At 38.9% G+C, this 19650-nt stretch overlaps 1 protein-coding gene across 3 annotated transcripts; it reads right to left on the bottom strand.

Annotated features, from left to right (window-relative positions):
- Positions 1-678: 678 nt before the first annotated feature.
- LOC113021872 (deoxyribonuclease-1-like) lies at positions 679-18005 on the bottom strand. 3 transcript variants are annotated; one of them, XM_026166693.1, is made up of 11 exons: positions 17883-18005; positions 17552-17717; positions 11713-11805; positions 11529-11623; positions 11344-11430; positions 11115-11227; positions 7171-7283; positions 6074-6228; positions 5452-5548; positions 5276-5360; positions 679-1391 (listed from the first exon to the last, which is right to left on the bottom strand). In XM_026166693.1, the coding sequence occupies exons 3-11, from the start codon at positions 11791-11793 to the stop codon at positions 1318-1320; spliced, it is 900 nt and encodes a 299-aa protein (XP_026022478.1). In that variant the 5' UTR covers positions 11794-11805; positions 17552-17717; positions 17883-18005; the 3' UTR covers positions 679-1317. The 3 variants fall into 3 exon arrangements, with proteins under 3 accessions (XP_026022478.1, XP_026022476.1, XP_026022475.1); XM_026166691.1 differs by lacking the exon at positions 17552-17717; XM_026166690.1 differs by lacking the exons at positions 17552-17717; positions 17883-18005 and adding an exon at positions 13138-13299.
- Positions 18006-19650: the final 1645 nt, after the last annotated feature.

Raw genomic sequence — 19650 nt, 5'->3', positions numbered from 1 at the left:
CGCGTATACGGACAGGACATGGCTGCGACAGGCTTCCCAAAGCCACCTTCGCTTTTATAGCCGTGGTCTCTCATCTTGATTACACAAAGTAATTTGCAATTACTACTCTGAAATATGAATTACATCTGTAATAATCACATACATGTAATAGAATGTTAATAGTACATTTCCCTTTTTTAGGAAATGACCTGTATGTATCTGTGTGAAATCAATAAAAGGATAAAGTGCTGCATTATCTTTAGTTACATTGATAATATTTATTTATGGTAAGACAGTGGTAAAATATCGCTGTTGCTTTCGTATACATGAAGCGGACATACCTGAGTGGCCGCGATCTAATCCTGTTTACATAAAGTAAACCTGCTCCCGAGCAGGTTTACGCTTACGGCTCTGTTGCTATGACAGCAAGTCCCGGATGGGCTTCGAAGAACCGAACGATCCAGGATCACGCGAAATCAGTCAACAGTCAAATCCGGCTAACTTACTTAGCGAGGTACGAAGAAGGGGCCCCAGTTTTGCCACTTACCCTGTTTGTAAATAAACTTCACTAGCATTTCATCCACTGCTTGCATCTTGGATCCTTCTTCCTCCAACTCCGTGACACATACATCTGTTTTCTCGAGTACCCCAGCCTGCCCATGGTTATTGTAAAAAATAAATAAATAAAAACAGCAAGAATTGGTTTAATATAAACAGTCATTTAATTGCATCAAATATGAAAAAACCGTCCATTATTATTCAACTGGTGGAACAAAATATGCTTCAATCTGTCCATTCCTGGTTATTTAGGCAAATTCTCAATTTAACAGCTGAAATGAATCTGCAAATATTTTCCCAAACAAAACATTTATTCACTTATCAGCATGCTCTTCAACAATTTATGGTCATTTCCATTATTAAAAATGTTAATACATTTTATTTCCTACTAATGCCCTTAGCTCAGAAGTAAAATATTTATACATACGTTCCCACTCTAAATAGCAAAATAGCCCAAGGTAGACCCTGTGGGGTATGCTATCTATACAGTGACCAAGAGAAACCAAAATAAGTTCATGTTTACCATGGAAGGTGTCTGGAAAACATATAAAACAACATTTCTTACATAGTCTAACCTAATTTCCATGTAGTACTAATATCTTTACACTCATTTGTCTTTTCCACAGTAAATTCAGTAAAGCAGACAAACAGAGTTATTTTTTTATCACGTTGAACCACCTGATGTGGTTTTCTGTTAAATCCGAAGAAAAACTGAGTTTAAAAATTAACTGGAGTAACCCAAATTTTAAAAATTAATAGCAAGATTGTTAAAGTTTAACACTAAACAGCCCGACGTCCTCTCTTGGTTGGCATGTTGGATGCTTGTCCTTGCTTTCTTTTTTGCTCCTGTTGTCCTGTTGTTAATATTAGAAAGAGGAAATACATTGGGTAAAATAAGTATTGCACATGTCAACAATTTTCTAAGTTAATATATTTCTAAACGTGCTGTTGTCATGAAATTCTCACCAGATGTCAGTAACAACCCATTAAAGTTATGTGTAATAAAGAGAAATGACAAACGAAAAGGTATTGAACACATGAACAAAGGAACAGGCAAAAAGACGCTTTTAGTTTTCTTACTGTCCTTCTTCCCTGCTGTTTTTCTTTCCCTCCCCTTTTCTTGAACTTGTCTACGTCTTTCCCTTTTCTATCCCCTAGCCCTGTCTGTTCCAATTGTAATAACTGAAAAGTAAAAAAATAACTAAATAATAAAGCTCAATCAAGTGGACCAGTATGGCAAAGCCACAATGATCCACTTGTTTTGCATTTTAATTGGCCTTCAGACAATAATTTTGATTACTGCAGCGCCAAACGGGACAGGAATGAGAAAAAAAAGCCATTTAGTGCAAATTAAAATCAGCTGGTTTAGTCTCAACTGACGGCTTATAGAACCATGTTTCATTACTAAGGTGTCACACAGGAAACATCTCATGAAGGATGAAGCCAATGAGCAAATTCTACACCTTTGCAGCCTTGTTGTTGCAAAACATACTGATAACACTGGTTACCGAAGAATTTCTAAACCACTGAAGGTTCCAGTTCAGGATTTGAAGACTGGGGCCCTATTTCAGGAAGCCGGTTTAGAAAACTCAGAGTGAAAAACGATACTCAGGGTTGAGTAACCCCGAACTGTCCAACTCGGAATATTCGAAAGAAAGGCTGATAACAATTAGTTCAGTCAACGCGGAGTTGCTTTAACCCCAAGTTAAGCGCGCGCACGAGGATGCATAAAGCCCTGATTAGTGGAGCACAGATTAAGCGAGTCACCATGGAGACGGAGGGAAAGAAGGCGCGGTCAATGTATTTCACAGCGCTTGAGGCCGAAATTCTGATGGCAGCATATGCCGATAACATGCAAATTCCGCGGGAAAAAAGTAACACAGCCACAGCTGCAAAAGAAAGGGAGCATGCATGGCAAAACATAGCCGACAGAGTCAATGCGTGAGTGTTAATTTAAACATTGATCGAGGGATTTACACCCATTTAACACGTTATTTTATTATATTTGATTTTATTTTTTATGTTATACATTTTATTTTGTGATGTGATTTGAGCGCAGGTGCAACCCAACAGGCCCCAAACGTTCCTGGCAGCAAGTAAAAATGAAATATAAAAATATAGTCCAAACAGGTAAGGTGTAATTGTATTATGAGCCATAGTGCTTGGTCTGTTTGTCCGATGTCAATCAATTGCAGTTAGAGGCTACATTAATTTCCCCTCTGTAAGCACTTATTGAAATTATCTGAGCACATTACAAGTACGTATTTGCTTACTCTGTATGCTCAAATGTGACCCGTTATAGCCAACAGAAAAAAAGCGGAGGCCCGAAAAACAGGTGGGGGTCCTCCACCACCACCACTCACAGAGCCTGGCCACTTGGCTTCCACATTTGTGATAATGTTGGCAGCATCACATATGATCTTCACAGTGCAGAGAACACAAATTAGCATCCATTACTATAATGAAATAATTTGTTAGTTTGAAATGCTACAGGGAACTATGTACCTGTACATTAATGCTGTGGAAAGACTTCCTGTTCACATCCTTCATTTACTGAAGGAGCAATGATTGGAATGTGAGTGCCATCTATACAGCCAATCACGCCTGGGAACCCTGAAAATAAATGTAAAATTTAAGTAGTAGTCCAAGTATCACCACATCATGAATTAAGTTTTGTTCATCCTGATACCTGCAATTTTGTGGCATCCCTCTTTGATAAATCTTGTGGGTCTATGACCGGGGAACACCACAAACGAGTACAGGAGACGTTTCAGTGCAACTGTAACATTCCTGACTGCCCGACAGACGGTAGCCTTGGAAACGTGCTCAGCGTCACCAATATTATACAGAAAGCTCCCGTTTGCAAAAAACCGAAGTGCGATACAAATAATATGTACAGAACTGAGAGAATGTCCACGATGTGTCACATGAGCAATATATGGCCTGAGGATGTTATTCAAATAAATTATAGATTGTGCTGAAAAACGGTAACGTTCACACAGACACTCATCAGGAAATGATAAAATGTCCGAACGCGCTCTAATCACTCTCTCCCGGCGGAGAGCTCTGCGGAGAATTTGGGCTTCAACATCTACTGGCTCTTCAAGGAAGGGGCACGCCATGTCTGACACTTCCTACAGTCAGGTTTCCGACAAAGAGGCGGAGAAAGTCAGGGTTAGTTGAAGTAAACCTGCTAGGGGGCAGGTTAGCTTCACGGAGTGTGTCGTCATAGTAACTCACTCAGGATTAATCTAAACTCGCTTTGTGAAACCGAAAACCCAGAGTTTTCATTAACTCAGGGTTTACTTACTCAGAGTTTGCACTAAACCGGCTTCCTGAAATAGGGCCTGGGTGTATGAAAGAATGGGACAAAATCACACCTGCACCCAATGCATGTGACAAGTTTCTCCGTGCTGTAGGCATCTTGATGCCGTCATCACCAACAAAGGGTTTTGTTCAAAGTATGAAATAAAATTCAGTGAGCATGTTGAAAACATTTTCCTGTGTCATTATTAGACATAAATTATGGACATGTATACTTTGATTTCATTGAATGTGTGCATTGGATGGGCTGTTACTGACATCTGGTGAGAATTTTATGTCAATAGCACCTTTAGAAATTTATTTCCTTAATTCAGTTTTATTTATACAGGGTCAAACCACAACAGCAGTCACTTCAAGGTGCTTTATATTGCAAGGTAGACCCTGTAGGGTACATGCAGAGAAAAACCCAACAATCATAGGACCCCTTATGAGCAAGCAGTTTGGCGACAGTGGGAAGGAAAAACTCCCTTTTAACAGGAAGAAACCTCAGACAGAACCAGGCTCAGGGAGGGGCGGGGCCATCTGCTGCGAGCGGTTGGGGTAGTTTGAAAATCATAAAAAGTGTTCAATAGAGTGATGTTAAAGCTGACTCAATGCCGATCCCAGCCCAATAGCCAGTCCCTGATCTGCCACAGGTAACAAAAGCAGTGATGAGTAGTCAGGATGTAGCTTCCACTTCTCCTGGTTCATGTTTCTACAGTAGACTCACGTTGCAATTGTTTTAAAGTGTCTTTGGTCTGGTTTTCATCTTTGCTTTGTGTTGCAGGCCTTGTGTTCATACCTAAAAACCAAATACCAGCACTGTATGTGTGTCCTCATTAGGATAGGGATTTATGCTGGTTCGTGGGATTGTAGCCTCAGGTTTATCCTGTTACATTGAGCTTACCACTTCTCAAATATCACTGTGTGTCTCCTATATGATATATTTAACTGACATTTTTTATTGTAACAACCAACGATTTATAAAGGAAAATAATGACTATTAACAAGGTTGCCAAACTTTTGCATCCCACTGTATATGGTATTTATGAGACATTTTTTTTAAGGTAATTTTATAGAGAAAAAGAAATGTAATGTGTAGTATAAGTACTTAGTTTCTCCTGGAAGTAATGGTAGTAATGTACTGCATTACTTTTAATAAGAGTGTTCTGTGTAATATGTGTAATATGTTACTCTTTTGAGTTATGACCTCAATGCTGATCATAGCATTGAGGTCAGCATGTAACCTTTGACCACACAGCGTGTAATTAATTTGCACAAATATATTCATTTAGAGACGGTGGTGACCCTTAAAGCAGAGCCAATGAGAACTCAATGATATCGATAATGGCATCAGAATCACTAAATTCTTATCAATCTCCATTCCTGCTGTCAAATATAAATACAGTAAGAGTCAGAGATGAAAAATAATAACCTTTTTTCTTAGATTGTCCTTCCCCAGACGCATCTTTGGTCTTCAGCTCCACCTCCACAGGGTAATGGTCACTGATGCCCAGGGCCTTAAAGAGTTGAATGACAACACTCATGGTGTCCTTTAAAATACTAAAACCTGTCAAATCATTTCTATCTTTGAGCTTAGAAAAAACTCACCTCCTCATCGGTCAGGTCAAACTCCTGCTGGAAGTTGAAGGACTTGGCCGAGTTGGGTACGATGGCGTTCAGCATGGTCTGTCCATACACAACAATTCTGTTTGACAAAGAGGAGACGCATTTCTTTCAAACAGTTAAGAACTTCATTTCTGTCTGTCTACTTTATAGCGTGAAGCGCCAATAGTTTTATTTCTCCATTTTCTGTCTCAAATTGAAAGTCACTGATGCCAATATTATTTCTTATGTGAGAGGCACTCTGAGAAAAAAATCTTTAAAACATTAAGAGTCTGGGACTACATGCCTCCACTACAGCTATACTGATTTATTTCCTGAATTCCTGCACTTTTTTCACACAAATTTAATGTACACACAGGTAGATTTAATCAGAATTCGTGAGTCATCCAGCCTCATGTGCACGTTCCCAATACAGACAAAACAGACAAACTCTAACAAACAAATAACAACTAACTCTTATTTCCTTTTGGTCATTATGCACAATTTTTCAAAACACCAGAAGCAAAGAAATAGAAATTAGAAATATCCCAAAAGGTCGTGCCATTATATAGTGATTATATAAAAAGTTTTTTAAACTCGGGCATAGAAAGTGCTATATGTGTGTCACCTGTCGTAGGTGTTATCATTTTTGTTGCTAGCTGTGGTGTCGACATTGTCATCAATGAGCCAGTTGTAGGAAGAAGAGCAGATGCGAATCTTTTCCTTCTTCTTCTTGGAGAGATATCGTCCATCAGCATTAAAGTCCCCCAAAAGCATTATATTCTGCCAAAAAATGCCAAAAGAGAGCAGAACTCACTTAGTACAATGACAGATGTTTGTTACAGCCAGTATGTGACACTCTAATGTCTAATGGTATTAATGTATTCTTTAAATAACAGCACAGAGATTTATATGGTAGGATATATTCGTTATTATGCGATCCCGTGAAGAGCTGTCATTTATTGAGCATCACTTCACTGTAGGATACAAAGATTTATGCACTTGTGTTTTTAAAGTTTTCTTTTCATTTGTTAATGAGCAAAGCAGCTTGAAGACTTCCTTCCTTATCGGTCTGTCTAAAGGATGACAAAATCAAGTAGTTAAAAATATATTATAATCTGAGTCACTATATGGATTAACAAGGTGAGATATTCAGGATCTTCTTTAAAACAAAGGTCAGATAACATTATTTATTAAGATTCTGAATGAAGGGAGTTTGATCTGTGTCCTGTTTTGGAGCTTAGTTCACAGTTTGTTGTTTATTCGCTGCTTGGTTAGGTTTAGAAACTAAAAGTAATTGTTTAGTTTTAGAAAGATATTGTAGTATTTCAGCTTGAAGATTTCTGCTGTAAGAGAAAATATTCAGCTATATTCTACAAATATTCTAAAAGGCAACAAATCCCAGGTAATTTCATGGTCATACGTGTCACACACCAGGCTGCATAGTCAAGAACTTAACCTTGCTATAAGGTATGTAGTCAGTATAATCACTAGCAACACCTGACCAGGTGCAGTGTTGCTTATTTGAAATAAGCCAAACCCTCTCTTTATTGCAGAAACAAACTGTGACACAAGCAGGCTGGGGGAAAGGCAGGGTGGAGTGGGTCATCATGCATTTTTTTTTTATTTACTATAACGCCCCTTGAAACAACTGTTGTGTTGAATTGGCTCTATACAAATACAACTGAATTGGTCTGAATTTTTTAACCAAAACATAAAACTTACATCAGTTTTCCATTTCTTCCTGATGTCTTCAACTACATCATGCAGCTCGTCCAGCTCCTTCAGAGAGTCCTCTGGCTTTGTGTGGACTGGGATCAGGACCAGATCGTCCATAACTGAAATACAGTTTTTTATATTTAGATGAGAAGGTGGAGTGCTACACTATCAGGCATCACTGTCAGGCTCAGGTAACAGGCTCCCTCTGTTTGACTACACTGCCAAGGTTGTTAGTGTGAAAAATATGAAGTAAGAATCTAAAGGACAGAAATGGCTAATACAGGGTATAACCTGTGTTTATTGGGCACTAAATAAAGTTATAGTTTTTACAGCTGAACAAACATCAAGCAGACAACTGATTATCAGAAGTGTGAGATGCTCGAGAATTTACTGTCCTGTTATATTTTAGATAGCAAGGAGTTTATTAAACTTCACCGAAACAATCTGCAGATTTCATTAAACTTTAATAAACTATCATCTTGTCTTTATTTTTAGTTAGCACAGACCTGAAACACTTCAAGCTGTAAGCTAATGATAGTTATATAAGAGCAGATGCTGCTGGTGCAATAAGCAGTACGTTTTACGTCCAATGGATGATGATCTGATTAGTCGACTAATCGCAAAAATAATCGGTGACTAGTCGACTATCAAAATAATCGTTTGTGGCAGCCCTAGTGGCAGGTAATTTTAAATGCAGCGCTTCTATCTGCTCAACACATCAGCACGTACACAAACTGTTTGTGTGCACTGTGTCGCTAGTTAAAGATCCAGCAGCTCTGTTTCAAAGGGAGAGAAAAGAAAGAGAGCTAACTTCACTCAGAGATGGAGAAAGGTAAGAAAGACAAGACAGGAGAGGAAGAAGAGAGCTTAGATTTAAAGGTAATGATGTTCAGTGGTGCTTGATAAACTGCAAATTTAAAGCTTGCGTGTAATAATAATGGATTGGATTTATATAGCGCTTTTCAAGGCACCCAAAGCGCTTTACAACGCCACTATTCATTCACTCTCACATTCACACACTGGTGGAGGCAAGCTACGGTTGTAGCCACAGCTGCCCTGGGGCAGACTGACAGAAGCGAGGCTGCCATATCGCGCCATCGGCCCCTCTGGCCAACACCAGTAGGCAAGTAGGGTAAAGTGTCTTGCTCAAGGACACAACGACCAGGACAGAGAGCCTGGGGATGGAACCGGCGACCTTCCGGTTACAGATACGCTTCCCAACCCCCTGAGCCACGGTCGCCCCATGTAATATCATTTTAATCAAATATTGGATTAGTGTATTTTGATACTGGGAAACATCCAGCAAAACAAACTAAGCTATACTAATATTGTGTTATTCAAATGTTACATGAAAATATTAGGTAGTGCTTTGATTCCAAGAAATGTTGTGGTTTGTGATTGCATGCCACCTGTTTTGATGTGTGGCTCCTCCCATTGGTGTGTGTGTTTTTGGCTGTATCCCAATTCAGGGTCTGCAGCCTTAAAGGCCGCATTTTAAGGCCGATTACGTCACATCAACGCGACGAAGGCTGTCCCAATTCAAAGGCTGCTCAAAATGCAGCCTCAAATGTGTCCTTCATTTCCCTGAATTTTAAGGATGGGTCGGCGTATCCTTCATGGCCCAACATATCCCAGACTTCCTAGTGCGGCGGTGGGTGTGGATAATTTTGCCAAAAAAAACGGCGGAAGCGGGGCAGCCAAGGAGTAAACTTTCAAATGTAAGTACTGAATATTATGTAACTTATTTATGTGCAAATGTTTAATAATGAAGAACATTAAAACATTACTGTTGGCCACATGTCGGCAAAGTTTTGTGACATTAGCGATGTTTCAATTCAATTCAATTTTATTCATATGGCGCCAAATCACAACAAAAGTCGCCTCAAGGCGCTTTATATTGTAGATACAGAGAAAAACCCAACAATCATATGACCCCCTATGAGCAAGTTCTACTTACTTGGTTTTAAAGCCTTTAAAATATACGCTGTTCAATAGTTCTTACAGAGAATGTGACGATTTTATGGATAATTAAATTACATAATACACAATGATTGTTGTGTAAAACATGATTACACAACAATCATGTTTTACAGTTCTGTGGTCTCAGCCTCAGATACTTACAAATCACACAAAGCTCGTGTAGAAACAAACAAATGAACAAAATGTTCTCTTTCATTTCTGTATGACATGTTTATTAAAATAATCAAATTACAGCGTTTGCATTTATGTTAGATTACTTTTAATTAACTGCTTTAGCCCACTTACAATGAAAATGTGAAAGAATCTTGTTCACGACCTGTGTAGTATGTTAACACCATTGGAAGTAAAAATAAAGTAAAAGTAAAATAGTTTTTTTTATAAAGCTCTGACTTGTATTATGAGTCTGTGGTCTAGGAGAGAGTCCTGTAACTCTCTGTCTGCAAAATACAGTAAATAATGACCAATGCTGGGCAATTATTTATATAGTTACTTAAAAGTTACTGAGTTTTGCAAACAACAAAGTTTTTTTCAGCTGTTTACCTAAAAATGCAGCTAAGGCAGTTTTAAATAAACATTTCAAACTATTTACAGAACAATCAGCTGTTCTGCATCAAATCTGATGCCACACAGATTATTTGTGCCGCTCCAAAAAATAATTTCTGTCCACTATGAGATGAAGGAGAACAACAGTCTGATACCTGCAGGCCTGACAAGAGGAGATGTATCACTGCTGTAACACCTGTAACATTCAGCAGTCGCCTCATTGTTCTGACACACACAACAAAACTACTGACTACACTACACACTAACTACACAAGACAACACACTAACTTTAGACTCCAAACACAAAACGTCGCGAATCTCTCACATCTCAAAACACCGCTGTCACTCCTAAAACTAAGGGACAATTGGTGAAAAGTAGCAATAGCTATAAACCTATGTGCGTTACATCAGCTTTATGTTTTGTACTTGGACTAAGTAAAACTGCACTCTCCCTTTTAACCCCCCCCCCCCCCCAATAAAACGTATAAAACGCTGATTTTACTGTTTCTTCCTGCAGTAAATATAAACAACGATAGTATTCAGGAAGAAAACCAAACATTGCAAAAATTTTTATCATAACTCTGGTTTTACGTGACCTATCAACACAATTTAAAAACTGGTATAAAGTCCACACTTTTCCCGTCAGTTGTTCCGTCTGTCCTGCTCACATCTCCAATGGTTGTACACGTTGTCATTCACTCCACATGAGCCACGCCGCTTTGCCAGCTAAAACACCGGCGTCGGCACACAAGGACGCTGTCATAGCCTGTCGACGTTGCTTAGCTGCATATATACGAATGTGAATCGCATCATGGAGCAGTCACCGGTCACTCACTGACTCACACTGCGAAACAACATGAATTTTAACTTATTTATTTACATTTTAGTTCCGGTTAGATTTTTTTGTGCACAACAATTGCGCACGCGTGCAGCTTAGATGGAACGTCGCCCCGAGGCCGGGTCGTAACAGCAGCTTTGTCCAGGATAATAAGGTTAGGTTGAGTTAATGTGGATTCACAGCAAAGCTCTGTGTTGGACTGGTGCACAGTGACTGTAGTGCTCGTGGTCAGATTTAGGTGAAACTTAAACTGATGATGTTTAGATCCATTCACTAAATTCTGACTTTATACCAGCTGTATTCTGTCTAGTGTAAAGATAATAAACAGTGTAGTGTCAATGCAGGGGATAGACATCAGCCATTATAGCTTGTCAAACTGTGTACATCTTATTGAATTCAGTTCTGTAAATCCACAAAGAGCAGCAGGTCAGCTGATCACAGCAAATACACTAAGAAAATTAGAAATGATTGTGAGCTGTGATTCTTTCCCCTTTGCTGAGCCAATACACAGATCTCAGGGTGTTTGGCACTTCCACTTGTTTTGTTTTGTAACTTAAAGCGTTACTGAAACACAGTAAAAAGCACAAACCTGTAGTTGGACAATCAAACCGCAGGATGAAGGGCTCTCTGGCAAAGGCATCTTCATCTCCAGCCTGATTATCTTCATACTGGTGTGAGTCCTTCAGCGTCACTTCATCTGGTCTGAGAGATAAACACAAATAGTCAGACATCAGTGTGTCTGGCCATGAATCTCACAAATTAAAGTCTGATTAATAACCACTGAGATGTTGTATTCGAGTGAACTTAGACTCACACACCTGTAGAAACAGACATACTGCTCCTTGTAGGTGTCTCGTCCCAGTTGTTTGCTGGCAGTTTTTTTGTAGGGGCGTTTTCTGTTAGTGCTGAGGAAAACAGAAGCAACTTAAACATGCAGTTTTCTACATAAAAATGTTGTAAATAAAATAATTAAATACACACACTATCACTGCAGGGAACTCACTCAGTTTTGTTGAGTTCTTGAAGTAACGTTTCCATGGCTTTGCCGCTCTTATCCACCACCTCCAGCAGGACAATCACACTGTACCGAGATATGATCTGGAGGAAACACATCATTTAAGTGTTACACATTTTGTCATTGATGTTGTATTTAAAGCTTTCTGTTGTAAAGGTAAAATTATTATCACCTTGGTGAGGTGTTTGACGACAGACTTGTCATGGACTTTCTTATGTCCCAGGTTCTTGCCATTAAAGGCTGCTATCTTCATTCTGACTTGATTCTGCAAGAGATCAACTCTGTTTTAGACGACCAACACACAGTGTGTGACGTATTGTTCAAACGTCTGCTGAATCAAAACAGAGGAAGAAAATGGAGAAGCGTGGCAGAAAAAAGAAGAAACCAAAGCAAAGGGAAGAAAGAGAAACTAAAACTTAAACACTGAAAAAACTGTGGTTGGTTATTTTGCATCATGAATATACTAAAATAAGTCACTGATGACTTTCAAGCTACAACTTCCCAGGTGAAGGCCTCTACTTAACAGCACAGGAGCAACATTTGGAATTGAAAATGGAGAAGTTCCTGGCACTCCAGTTCCTCTAATGCGGTTTCTCATTACAGTAACATTTTTAAAAGTAATTAAATTCAGAGAGCAGGGATAATATATTTTTAGGTTTTACACTTGTTTTTGAAAAAGAAATTCTACTATCACACAGTATCGTGTCCAATGTAGCTAAAACATGAAAGCCTATTATTATTATATAATATGTGATGACTGTTAAACTGTATTCTCACTGCTATATCTAAAAAACTTCATCTGAACTACCGTTTTCAAACTACAACATTAACTAAAACATAAAATCACTTATTCCAAACTAGTCTGGGCCTTCAAAGCAGTGTGAGGAGGTCGTGTGTGGTTGGGTCCTGCTCAGAATAAATGGATTCTAGTTGGTCTTTCTGTACATTATTTATTAGCTCATGGGTGCAACTATAATGTTGTTACTTTGATGTATTGCTTTTTTCACCTTACTAGTGTTACTGATCTCTCAAAGTGCTTTTAACTACAAGTCACACTCAAAGGCAAATGGAGAACATTCAAACCTCACACTGAAAGGCCCGGCTCGAGTTAGCTCAATGTAGCAAAAGTAAAAATATTGCTTATGCAGCGTGGAACATTTTAATGGTTTTGAATGACAGAAATAGTTTCGTATCAATAATGCATATGCAGTATTCTGAACTACTCTAAACACTTTCAGAAGTGCAGCTTATACTACTTTCAAATAATGGATATCTTATGAGTAAGATCAAATACTTAAAAGTTATTTAGTGCCTTTTATTTCACTTGAATAAAAACTTTTTAACTGAGGGATTCCCTGAATGCACATTAATTAACTGGCAGGATGTAACATCTTCAGCTCTTTGTTCAGTCACAGACACTGTGGGTGTTCGAGCATTACAGCGGCACAAACAGCAGTACTCAGGTTTCATTTTGACTCCCCTTATAATGAAAGCAAAAACGCTGTTACTGATTTTAAAAGCGAGTAATTCTAACTAATGCAGATACGTATTCACTTTATAAAAGTAGTAAAACGAAAAATTTTAAAATAATACTCACGAGTGTGGCTAAAACAGCAGAATGAAAAATGAAAGAAGCGGCTAATCTGCCAGCAAACACACTGACGCTGACTTCTGCAGAGACAAACTGTCTAAGCAGCAGGAAGTTCTCAACCACACACACACACAAACACACACGCACACACATACATACAGCATATGGAAACCACACCACGCCCGTCTGTCTTTTATCAGCAGCTGTGTTTCCTGTGTTTGCATACAGCTGAGGGGTTTATAGTCTTTGTCCTGAGTCTCGTGACCGAGTGCTTATGTTTTTAATTATGTGAATTTTTTGTTTCAGTTAGATTTTGGTGATTTCTAGTTCTTTGGTATTGTTCTTTGCCTAACCTGTGTTAGAAGTTTCTTGTATTTCTGTTACAATGTTCTCCTGAGGGGCTTACTCTCTCTATTTTCAAAATGTTTTTGAACTTATCTAAATTGGTTGCAATTGCATTTTTTCTTAATCAACTTCCTGTCAGTACTGACTGCTCTTCTGCATTTGGGGGCAGTGACGAGTCCATTAACATTTAATGCACTATGCAAAACGAGACAGAATATAGCACTGCTGTTCTTGCGATCATCCTTTAAACCATTACTGGGGAACAAGTTACAGGGAGCCCTTCATCAGAGCCCCTAATCAACAGACTCCAACGTGAAGAAAAGCAAAATTTGTAGCTGCTCCATCCACCACTGTTTGTTTTACACAGAAAACAAAATCAGCAGTAATCAGACGTTGTATTAAAATATACAGATAAACTGTCAACTTAGTCTGATACCATGTTTAAGCCTGCTGAAGTTAATCAAATGCTGCCATCCCATTTCACATGGAGGCGATTGCAGCAAACTGGTGAATCTTAACATTTTTCAGATTAAAAGAAATAAAATAAAATACTGTGTTAATTCAATTATATTAATATTTCAAAGAAACACTTTTTTCACAAACCAATAGACATGTACATGGACCAGTAAACCTCAGAGGCAGAGTGAAGCTCAATTTTTATGCCTTAGTTTAGATTTAGTATATAATTTTATTTATTACTTTTTTGCCTTTGCCTATTGACTGTGTGAGATTATTTGTATGTTTATTTTATAAGGCTATGTTTATTTAATATTGCACGGTCTTCAGAGTGCCCAATGACAGGAGAGAAGAAAAGGAGAGCGACCGTCCTGCCTGACATCACTGACCGCACTTTAGACGCTCCGATTCTCCGACCAGAGTTCGTATCTAAGCCAGTGGCCATCTCTGTCTCTGTGCATCTCTCTGCAGCAGCAACAGGAGGCAGATCCTTCTCCGCCTTCTCTCACCTCACCTGCGTCCTTCTCAGTTCTTTTTTTTGAAAAGGCTTCTTACATGCATTATAGAAGTGTTTTAGGTAACTTAATCCCAACCAGATCCACCTGTTTTATAGCACAGCTGCTGGAGTCCCGCGCACTGTTGAATCCAGTTTGTTGGACCAATCAGCACAGCACTGATGTTAGGCAGGTGTGCACACTAGAGATCAACAGGCGTGAAATCACCGCCCACTCTCCTGTCAGGTCTTTGAAAAAACAAAACAAAACATCACTATTCCTGGAAGATCCCTCGGAGCTGTTTGTGCAGACAGCATTTAAAGTGCTCCAGTAGTTTTCCGTGAGGATTAGTAGGAAATTGTTAGCGGCCACTTTAGTTTGTTTTCTGTGAACTCTAAGCGACAGTTTTTTAAATATAGTATGATATAGTAGCTCTTTCACGGTCTTATAGATCAAAGCGTTTAAATTCAGTGTTGTGGGTAACTGTTGAAACCTCATTAATTTAACTGGAGCAGCTGTGTTGCATTCATTCTGTATTATGCGTGTAACATCTTTGTATTATTTCTATAATTATAGTTTACTCTTCCATCCTTACTCATCCAGTAACTGCTGGTACATCAGTCAGTGCGATTGGTCAGATGTTACCTGCATGTTAGGGTGATGCAGATAAAGGAAAAAATACCCTGGCTTTGTTGAACTGTGTATAGGGTCCTGGATTCATTTGACAGGTTTTAGCTTGACAATTCCTTTTTCGTGTTCAGACATGACCTCTGGAACTGCCGCTGTTCTTATGTAGCCTACTACTCGCTTACAAAAACTACACAACTATGCATCAGGTGTTTACATTCCTCCATCCATTTTCTTATGCTTATCTGGGCCAGCAGCCTAAGAATGGAATTGGAATTGATTAGAATTGAATTACTTTATATTCTAAAATAGTGGATCATTGTCTTAACTTCACCAAATCACAAATTAAGTCATAATAAAATACTGGTAGTTATTATCCCACATTCTTACAAAAACATGCATATGAAAAACATCAATAGAACTATTGTATCTTATTATTTAGTATGCTGTATCATGTAGCTACATGTCCTTTACATAAACAAAATAACAATGATGAAAGAACACACGCTCGAGAGGCTCCAGACTAACAAATGTGGGTTGCATACCACATTATAACTGTTTTAAATGTTGCCATAATATCAGCCAAGAATCCTTGTAGAACGAGTTGGACAGTCAACATATTGTTGTAAGATCAGAAAGTACAAACAGTATGTTGAAGTCTCAAAAAAAAAAAATCCTGGGTGATCAGTTGATTGTGCCTGCACAGAATTGTATGTGTCCAATATATGAACTTACTGTAGGGACCTGAGGCATACACCACCATGACTGCAAGCTGTCTAAATCCACTGTCTGAAGATTTTTTGTACAGGTCTGCTCGTTGCTGACTTTCCTGTTTATATTTCATCTCTGACAGCTCAGATTAAATGCACACAGTTCCAAAGTCTGATTACAGTTTAGCCACATTTCAGTGAAGCAGATCACGTTGTTGCAACTATAATCCTGTTCGCATTTGATGTGTAGTATTGGCTCATTAATTTAACTCTTGAGAGCTCACATTTGATAGAGTGATTATTGGAAGCGGATGCCCTCTTCCTCATCTCCTTAGCCGGTGTCTGATACTTCATCGAGAGCCTTGCTTTTTTCCTTTTAGTTTCTTCTTGCATTATAATATCTTCCAGTGGAAGACAATGTTCACCTCCATCATTAATCCTGAGGGCAAGCATTCTCTCTTGAGTAAGTAAGCAATCATTTGTGTTGGAAACCAGTTTACTTGGTTTCCACGTGCCACACCATTATGGGTGTTTCCTCTCAGTACCCATATGAAGATGATTTAAAAAAAAAAAAAACCCTCCTGAGGCATTTATCATAACAAGAATCTTAAGAATTACATAAGAAGAATTTTTAAATTACTGGCTGTATAGCAGTGCAATTCAAACCTGCATAAAACACACACACACACACACACACACACACACACACACACACACACAGAGTCAGTAGCAGACACCCCCAGTAATATTTAGGATCATTACTAGCAGATCTGCACTGGGACAAAAAAACAAAAATCATCAGCATTTTTGGTCCAGGCGGCCCACTGTGCTCATTCAAAGCAGCACACAGTGTAAATATTTGTACAGTTCCACAAAGCAGTGGTAAAGCTGAATAGTACAAGCAAAAAATTGAAATAGAATTTAAAAAAAACTGTCATATAATATTCAAATTCTACTTCGAAAACCTGGCTCGATTAGACAGAAAGAAACAGGACTGATGTCAATTAAATGTTTTATTCCCTGAAAAACAAAAGAAAAACTAGTTAAACCTAATTAACTAATAGTCACTTAATGCTTTATTCTCTCTAATTACACTTTCCGTCTTTTTCTTGCTCTGTTGGTGGAAGTATGTGTTGAATCGTGGGGAAACAAGTGTATCAGCATATCAGGCAAATGACAGATTACCAGTTCAGCCCTGTATGTAAGGCAAGGCAAGGCAAATGTATTTGTATAGCACAATTCAACAACAAGGTGATTCAAAGTGCTTTACAGAGACATTAGAAACAAAAACAAATAAAAAGCATGATTTAAAATTGATTAAAACAAGCAAGCAAACAAACTAACTAAACACACACATTTCACACCTGTTCGCGTGATCTGAACCCTTATCGTAAGGGGAGCTACCAGTCCTTCTGTGGACGAGCTACTTTCTATTTTAAATTCCCTGAATACTCTCTAGTATGTAGGCCAGAAAGTACAAATGGGTGCTGTGCTGCTTATTTAAAAATATAAAATTGTTACTCAGATGATAACGTTGCCTCTAAGAATTTCATATTAACCCCCTGGAAAACGCAAAGTATTTTCACGCTAGTGGAAAAACTTCAGACGCTCCTTCTGTCTGCACAAAGAGCTGGAGGGTTTTTCCAGGAATTGTGATGGGGTTTTTTCGGAGAACTGACAGAACAGTGGGCGGTGACTTCATGCCTGTTGATCTTTAATGTGCATAAGATACTGTGGGATGGACCGCGGCAAGAAATGAAACACTTTAGCTGAAAATTTCGAAGTTACCCGGATCCGACGAAATCCTGGTTCCTGGTAGAGGTCTCAGGCGCAGGTGTGCCACAGGATAAACTGGTTGGACTGTCACCGTGTCAAAGAGTAACAACAGACTAACGTCTACTCCAACAGTCCAGCAGATATAAAGTGTATGAATTATTTGTAGGGCTGACCATCCCTAAATCATCTGTAAATATTTACCAAAGCAAGCAAGAGCAAAGAAATGCATTTTAAAGATATCAAATATTGAGCGCGTTTATTTCTATACAGCTGTTTGACCACCAGTTAGGCCAGTTATAAAACGATGTTCAAACCAAAAATGATGAGTTCAGAAGTTACATACCGGTCCGGCGTCTTCACAGAGGAGGCAGTCTCTGCAACAGGCGGCTTATACAAAAGGAACAGCGTATCAAACGAGACATACCTGTAACAGCTATGCGCAAGGAGGAGAATGTTTTTGTTAGCCGAGAATGCGATTGGCTACCAATCAGGCAGTTAAAGGAAACGCCCAGGTTAAAAAAAAAGAAAAGACATGGACTGTCTGCCACACGGAAAAAGCAGAGAACAGGTCGGCAGGTAAACTGTGACTGACGGGAGAGTCTCTGCATCCCAACAGGAAACTTCTGCTAAACAGCGGTGCGCACGGTGGAGCATTTAGCAGATAAATATCTACATATTTCCCCCAGGATCGGTAAAAACAAACAGAGCTGGAAGAGAATAAGAGTTCTTGGCTGTAGCTCAGGTGGTAGCGCAGGTCAGCTACTAACTGGAAGGTTCCTGGTTCGATCCCAGACTCCTCTGGTGTGCTTGCCAAATATCCTTGGGCAAGATACTAACCTCATGTTAGTCTCCGATGCATCCATCGGAGTTTGAATGATAGATAGCAAGCATTTAACAACTTGGAAACGGTGAATGAATTAGTTGTATGAAGCGCTTTGAGTGCTCATATAAGAGTAGAAAAGCGCCATATAAGAACAAGTCCATTTACCATTCTGTAGGTGGAAACAAACTGTTTCTTTTTACTGGATACACACACACGCACGCACGCACACACACACACGCATTAACGTGGATCGCCCCGTGCGTGGGGCTGGACGGCGCTAACGTTGACGCCGTGCATTTTTAAGGCATCTGGGAAAAATATCCGGACTAAAATCTGAGCCAAATCGAACATGCTGATCTACCTCCATTGGTGACCCCTCAGCTGTGGCTTAGGGTCATTGCATTAACAAGAAGGCCAGGAGTTCGATCCCTGACTCAGCATTACCGAGTGTTCTTGATCAAGATACTAAACTACAAGTTGACCCAGATACATCAAAGGGTGTGAATGTTTAGCAAAAAAGCTATTTATGAATGTGTGTTAATGAATGAGACCTGTAGTAAGAGTATGTTAGTAGAAAAGGACTCTTTTGCCCAGCCATGGTTATTATATAAATGAAAAAAAGACATTAAAATTGTTTTAATATTAAACAGTTATTTAATTACATCAAACATGAAAAAAAAAATCAATGGATTCTGATTATACACCTGGAGAAAAACGATCGCTCCATTCATGGTTGTTAAGGCAGATTATTCATTTAACAGCTGAAAAGAGTCTGCAAACATTTTACCAAATAAAACATTTATCCACTTATCATTAAATGTAAATCCAAACCAGGCAGTCAAGTCATGTTTTGTTTCACTATGAGAACATGAGAGTTTGTTTTAGGTGTGAAGGTGGGCTCACCTGCTTTGTTTTTATAGTTTTCTTGGTTCACCCAAAGCCAATTTGAGTGAACTAGTAATTAGAATAAAGTGTTGAAAGTCAGGACGACTGCCCCTGAGGATGCTGGGAGCATTAAGGGTGATGGTAATTTTGTTCTCCAGCAGTGGAGGTGGAATATTTCTGGAGCAGAGCAGGAAGAACTAAACTTTGATGAAGCTAAAGACTAAACAAACAAAGTTGTGTCCGGATTTCTAAACGTTAAAGTAAAAATACAGAGAGCGATGATTCTTTGAGTTGTAATGGTTTCTTTCCCTCTAATAAATTCTCCTTGTTGATTTTCAGCAGGCACCCAACTCATGCTGAAGCCTAAAACTCAGATTATAGACCAGGCTTCATCACTGTGGGC

Source organism: Astatotilapia calliptera, chromosome 5, assembly GCF_900246225.1.
Source record: "Astatotilapia calliptera chromosome 5, fAstCal1.2, whole genome shotgun sequence".
Classification (NCBI taxonomy): domain Eukaryota; kingdom Metazoa; phylum Chordata; class Actinopteri; order Cichliformes; family Cichlidae; genus Astatotilapia; species Astatotilapia calliptera.
Note: the sequence above shows the minus strand (reverse complement) of the source record. Positions and strands in the feature narration are given on the sequence as shown.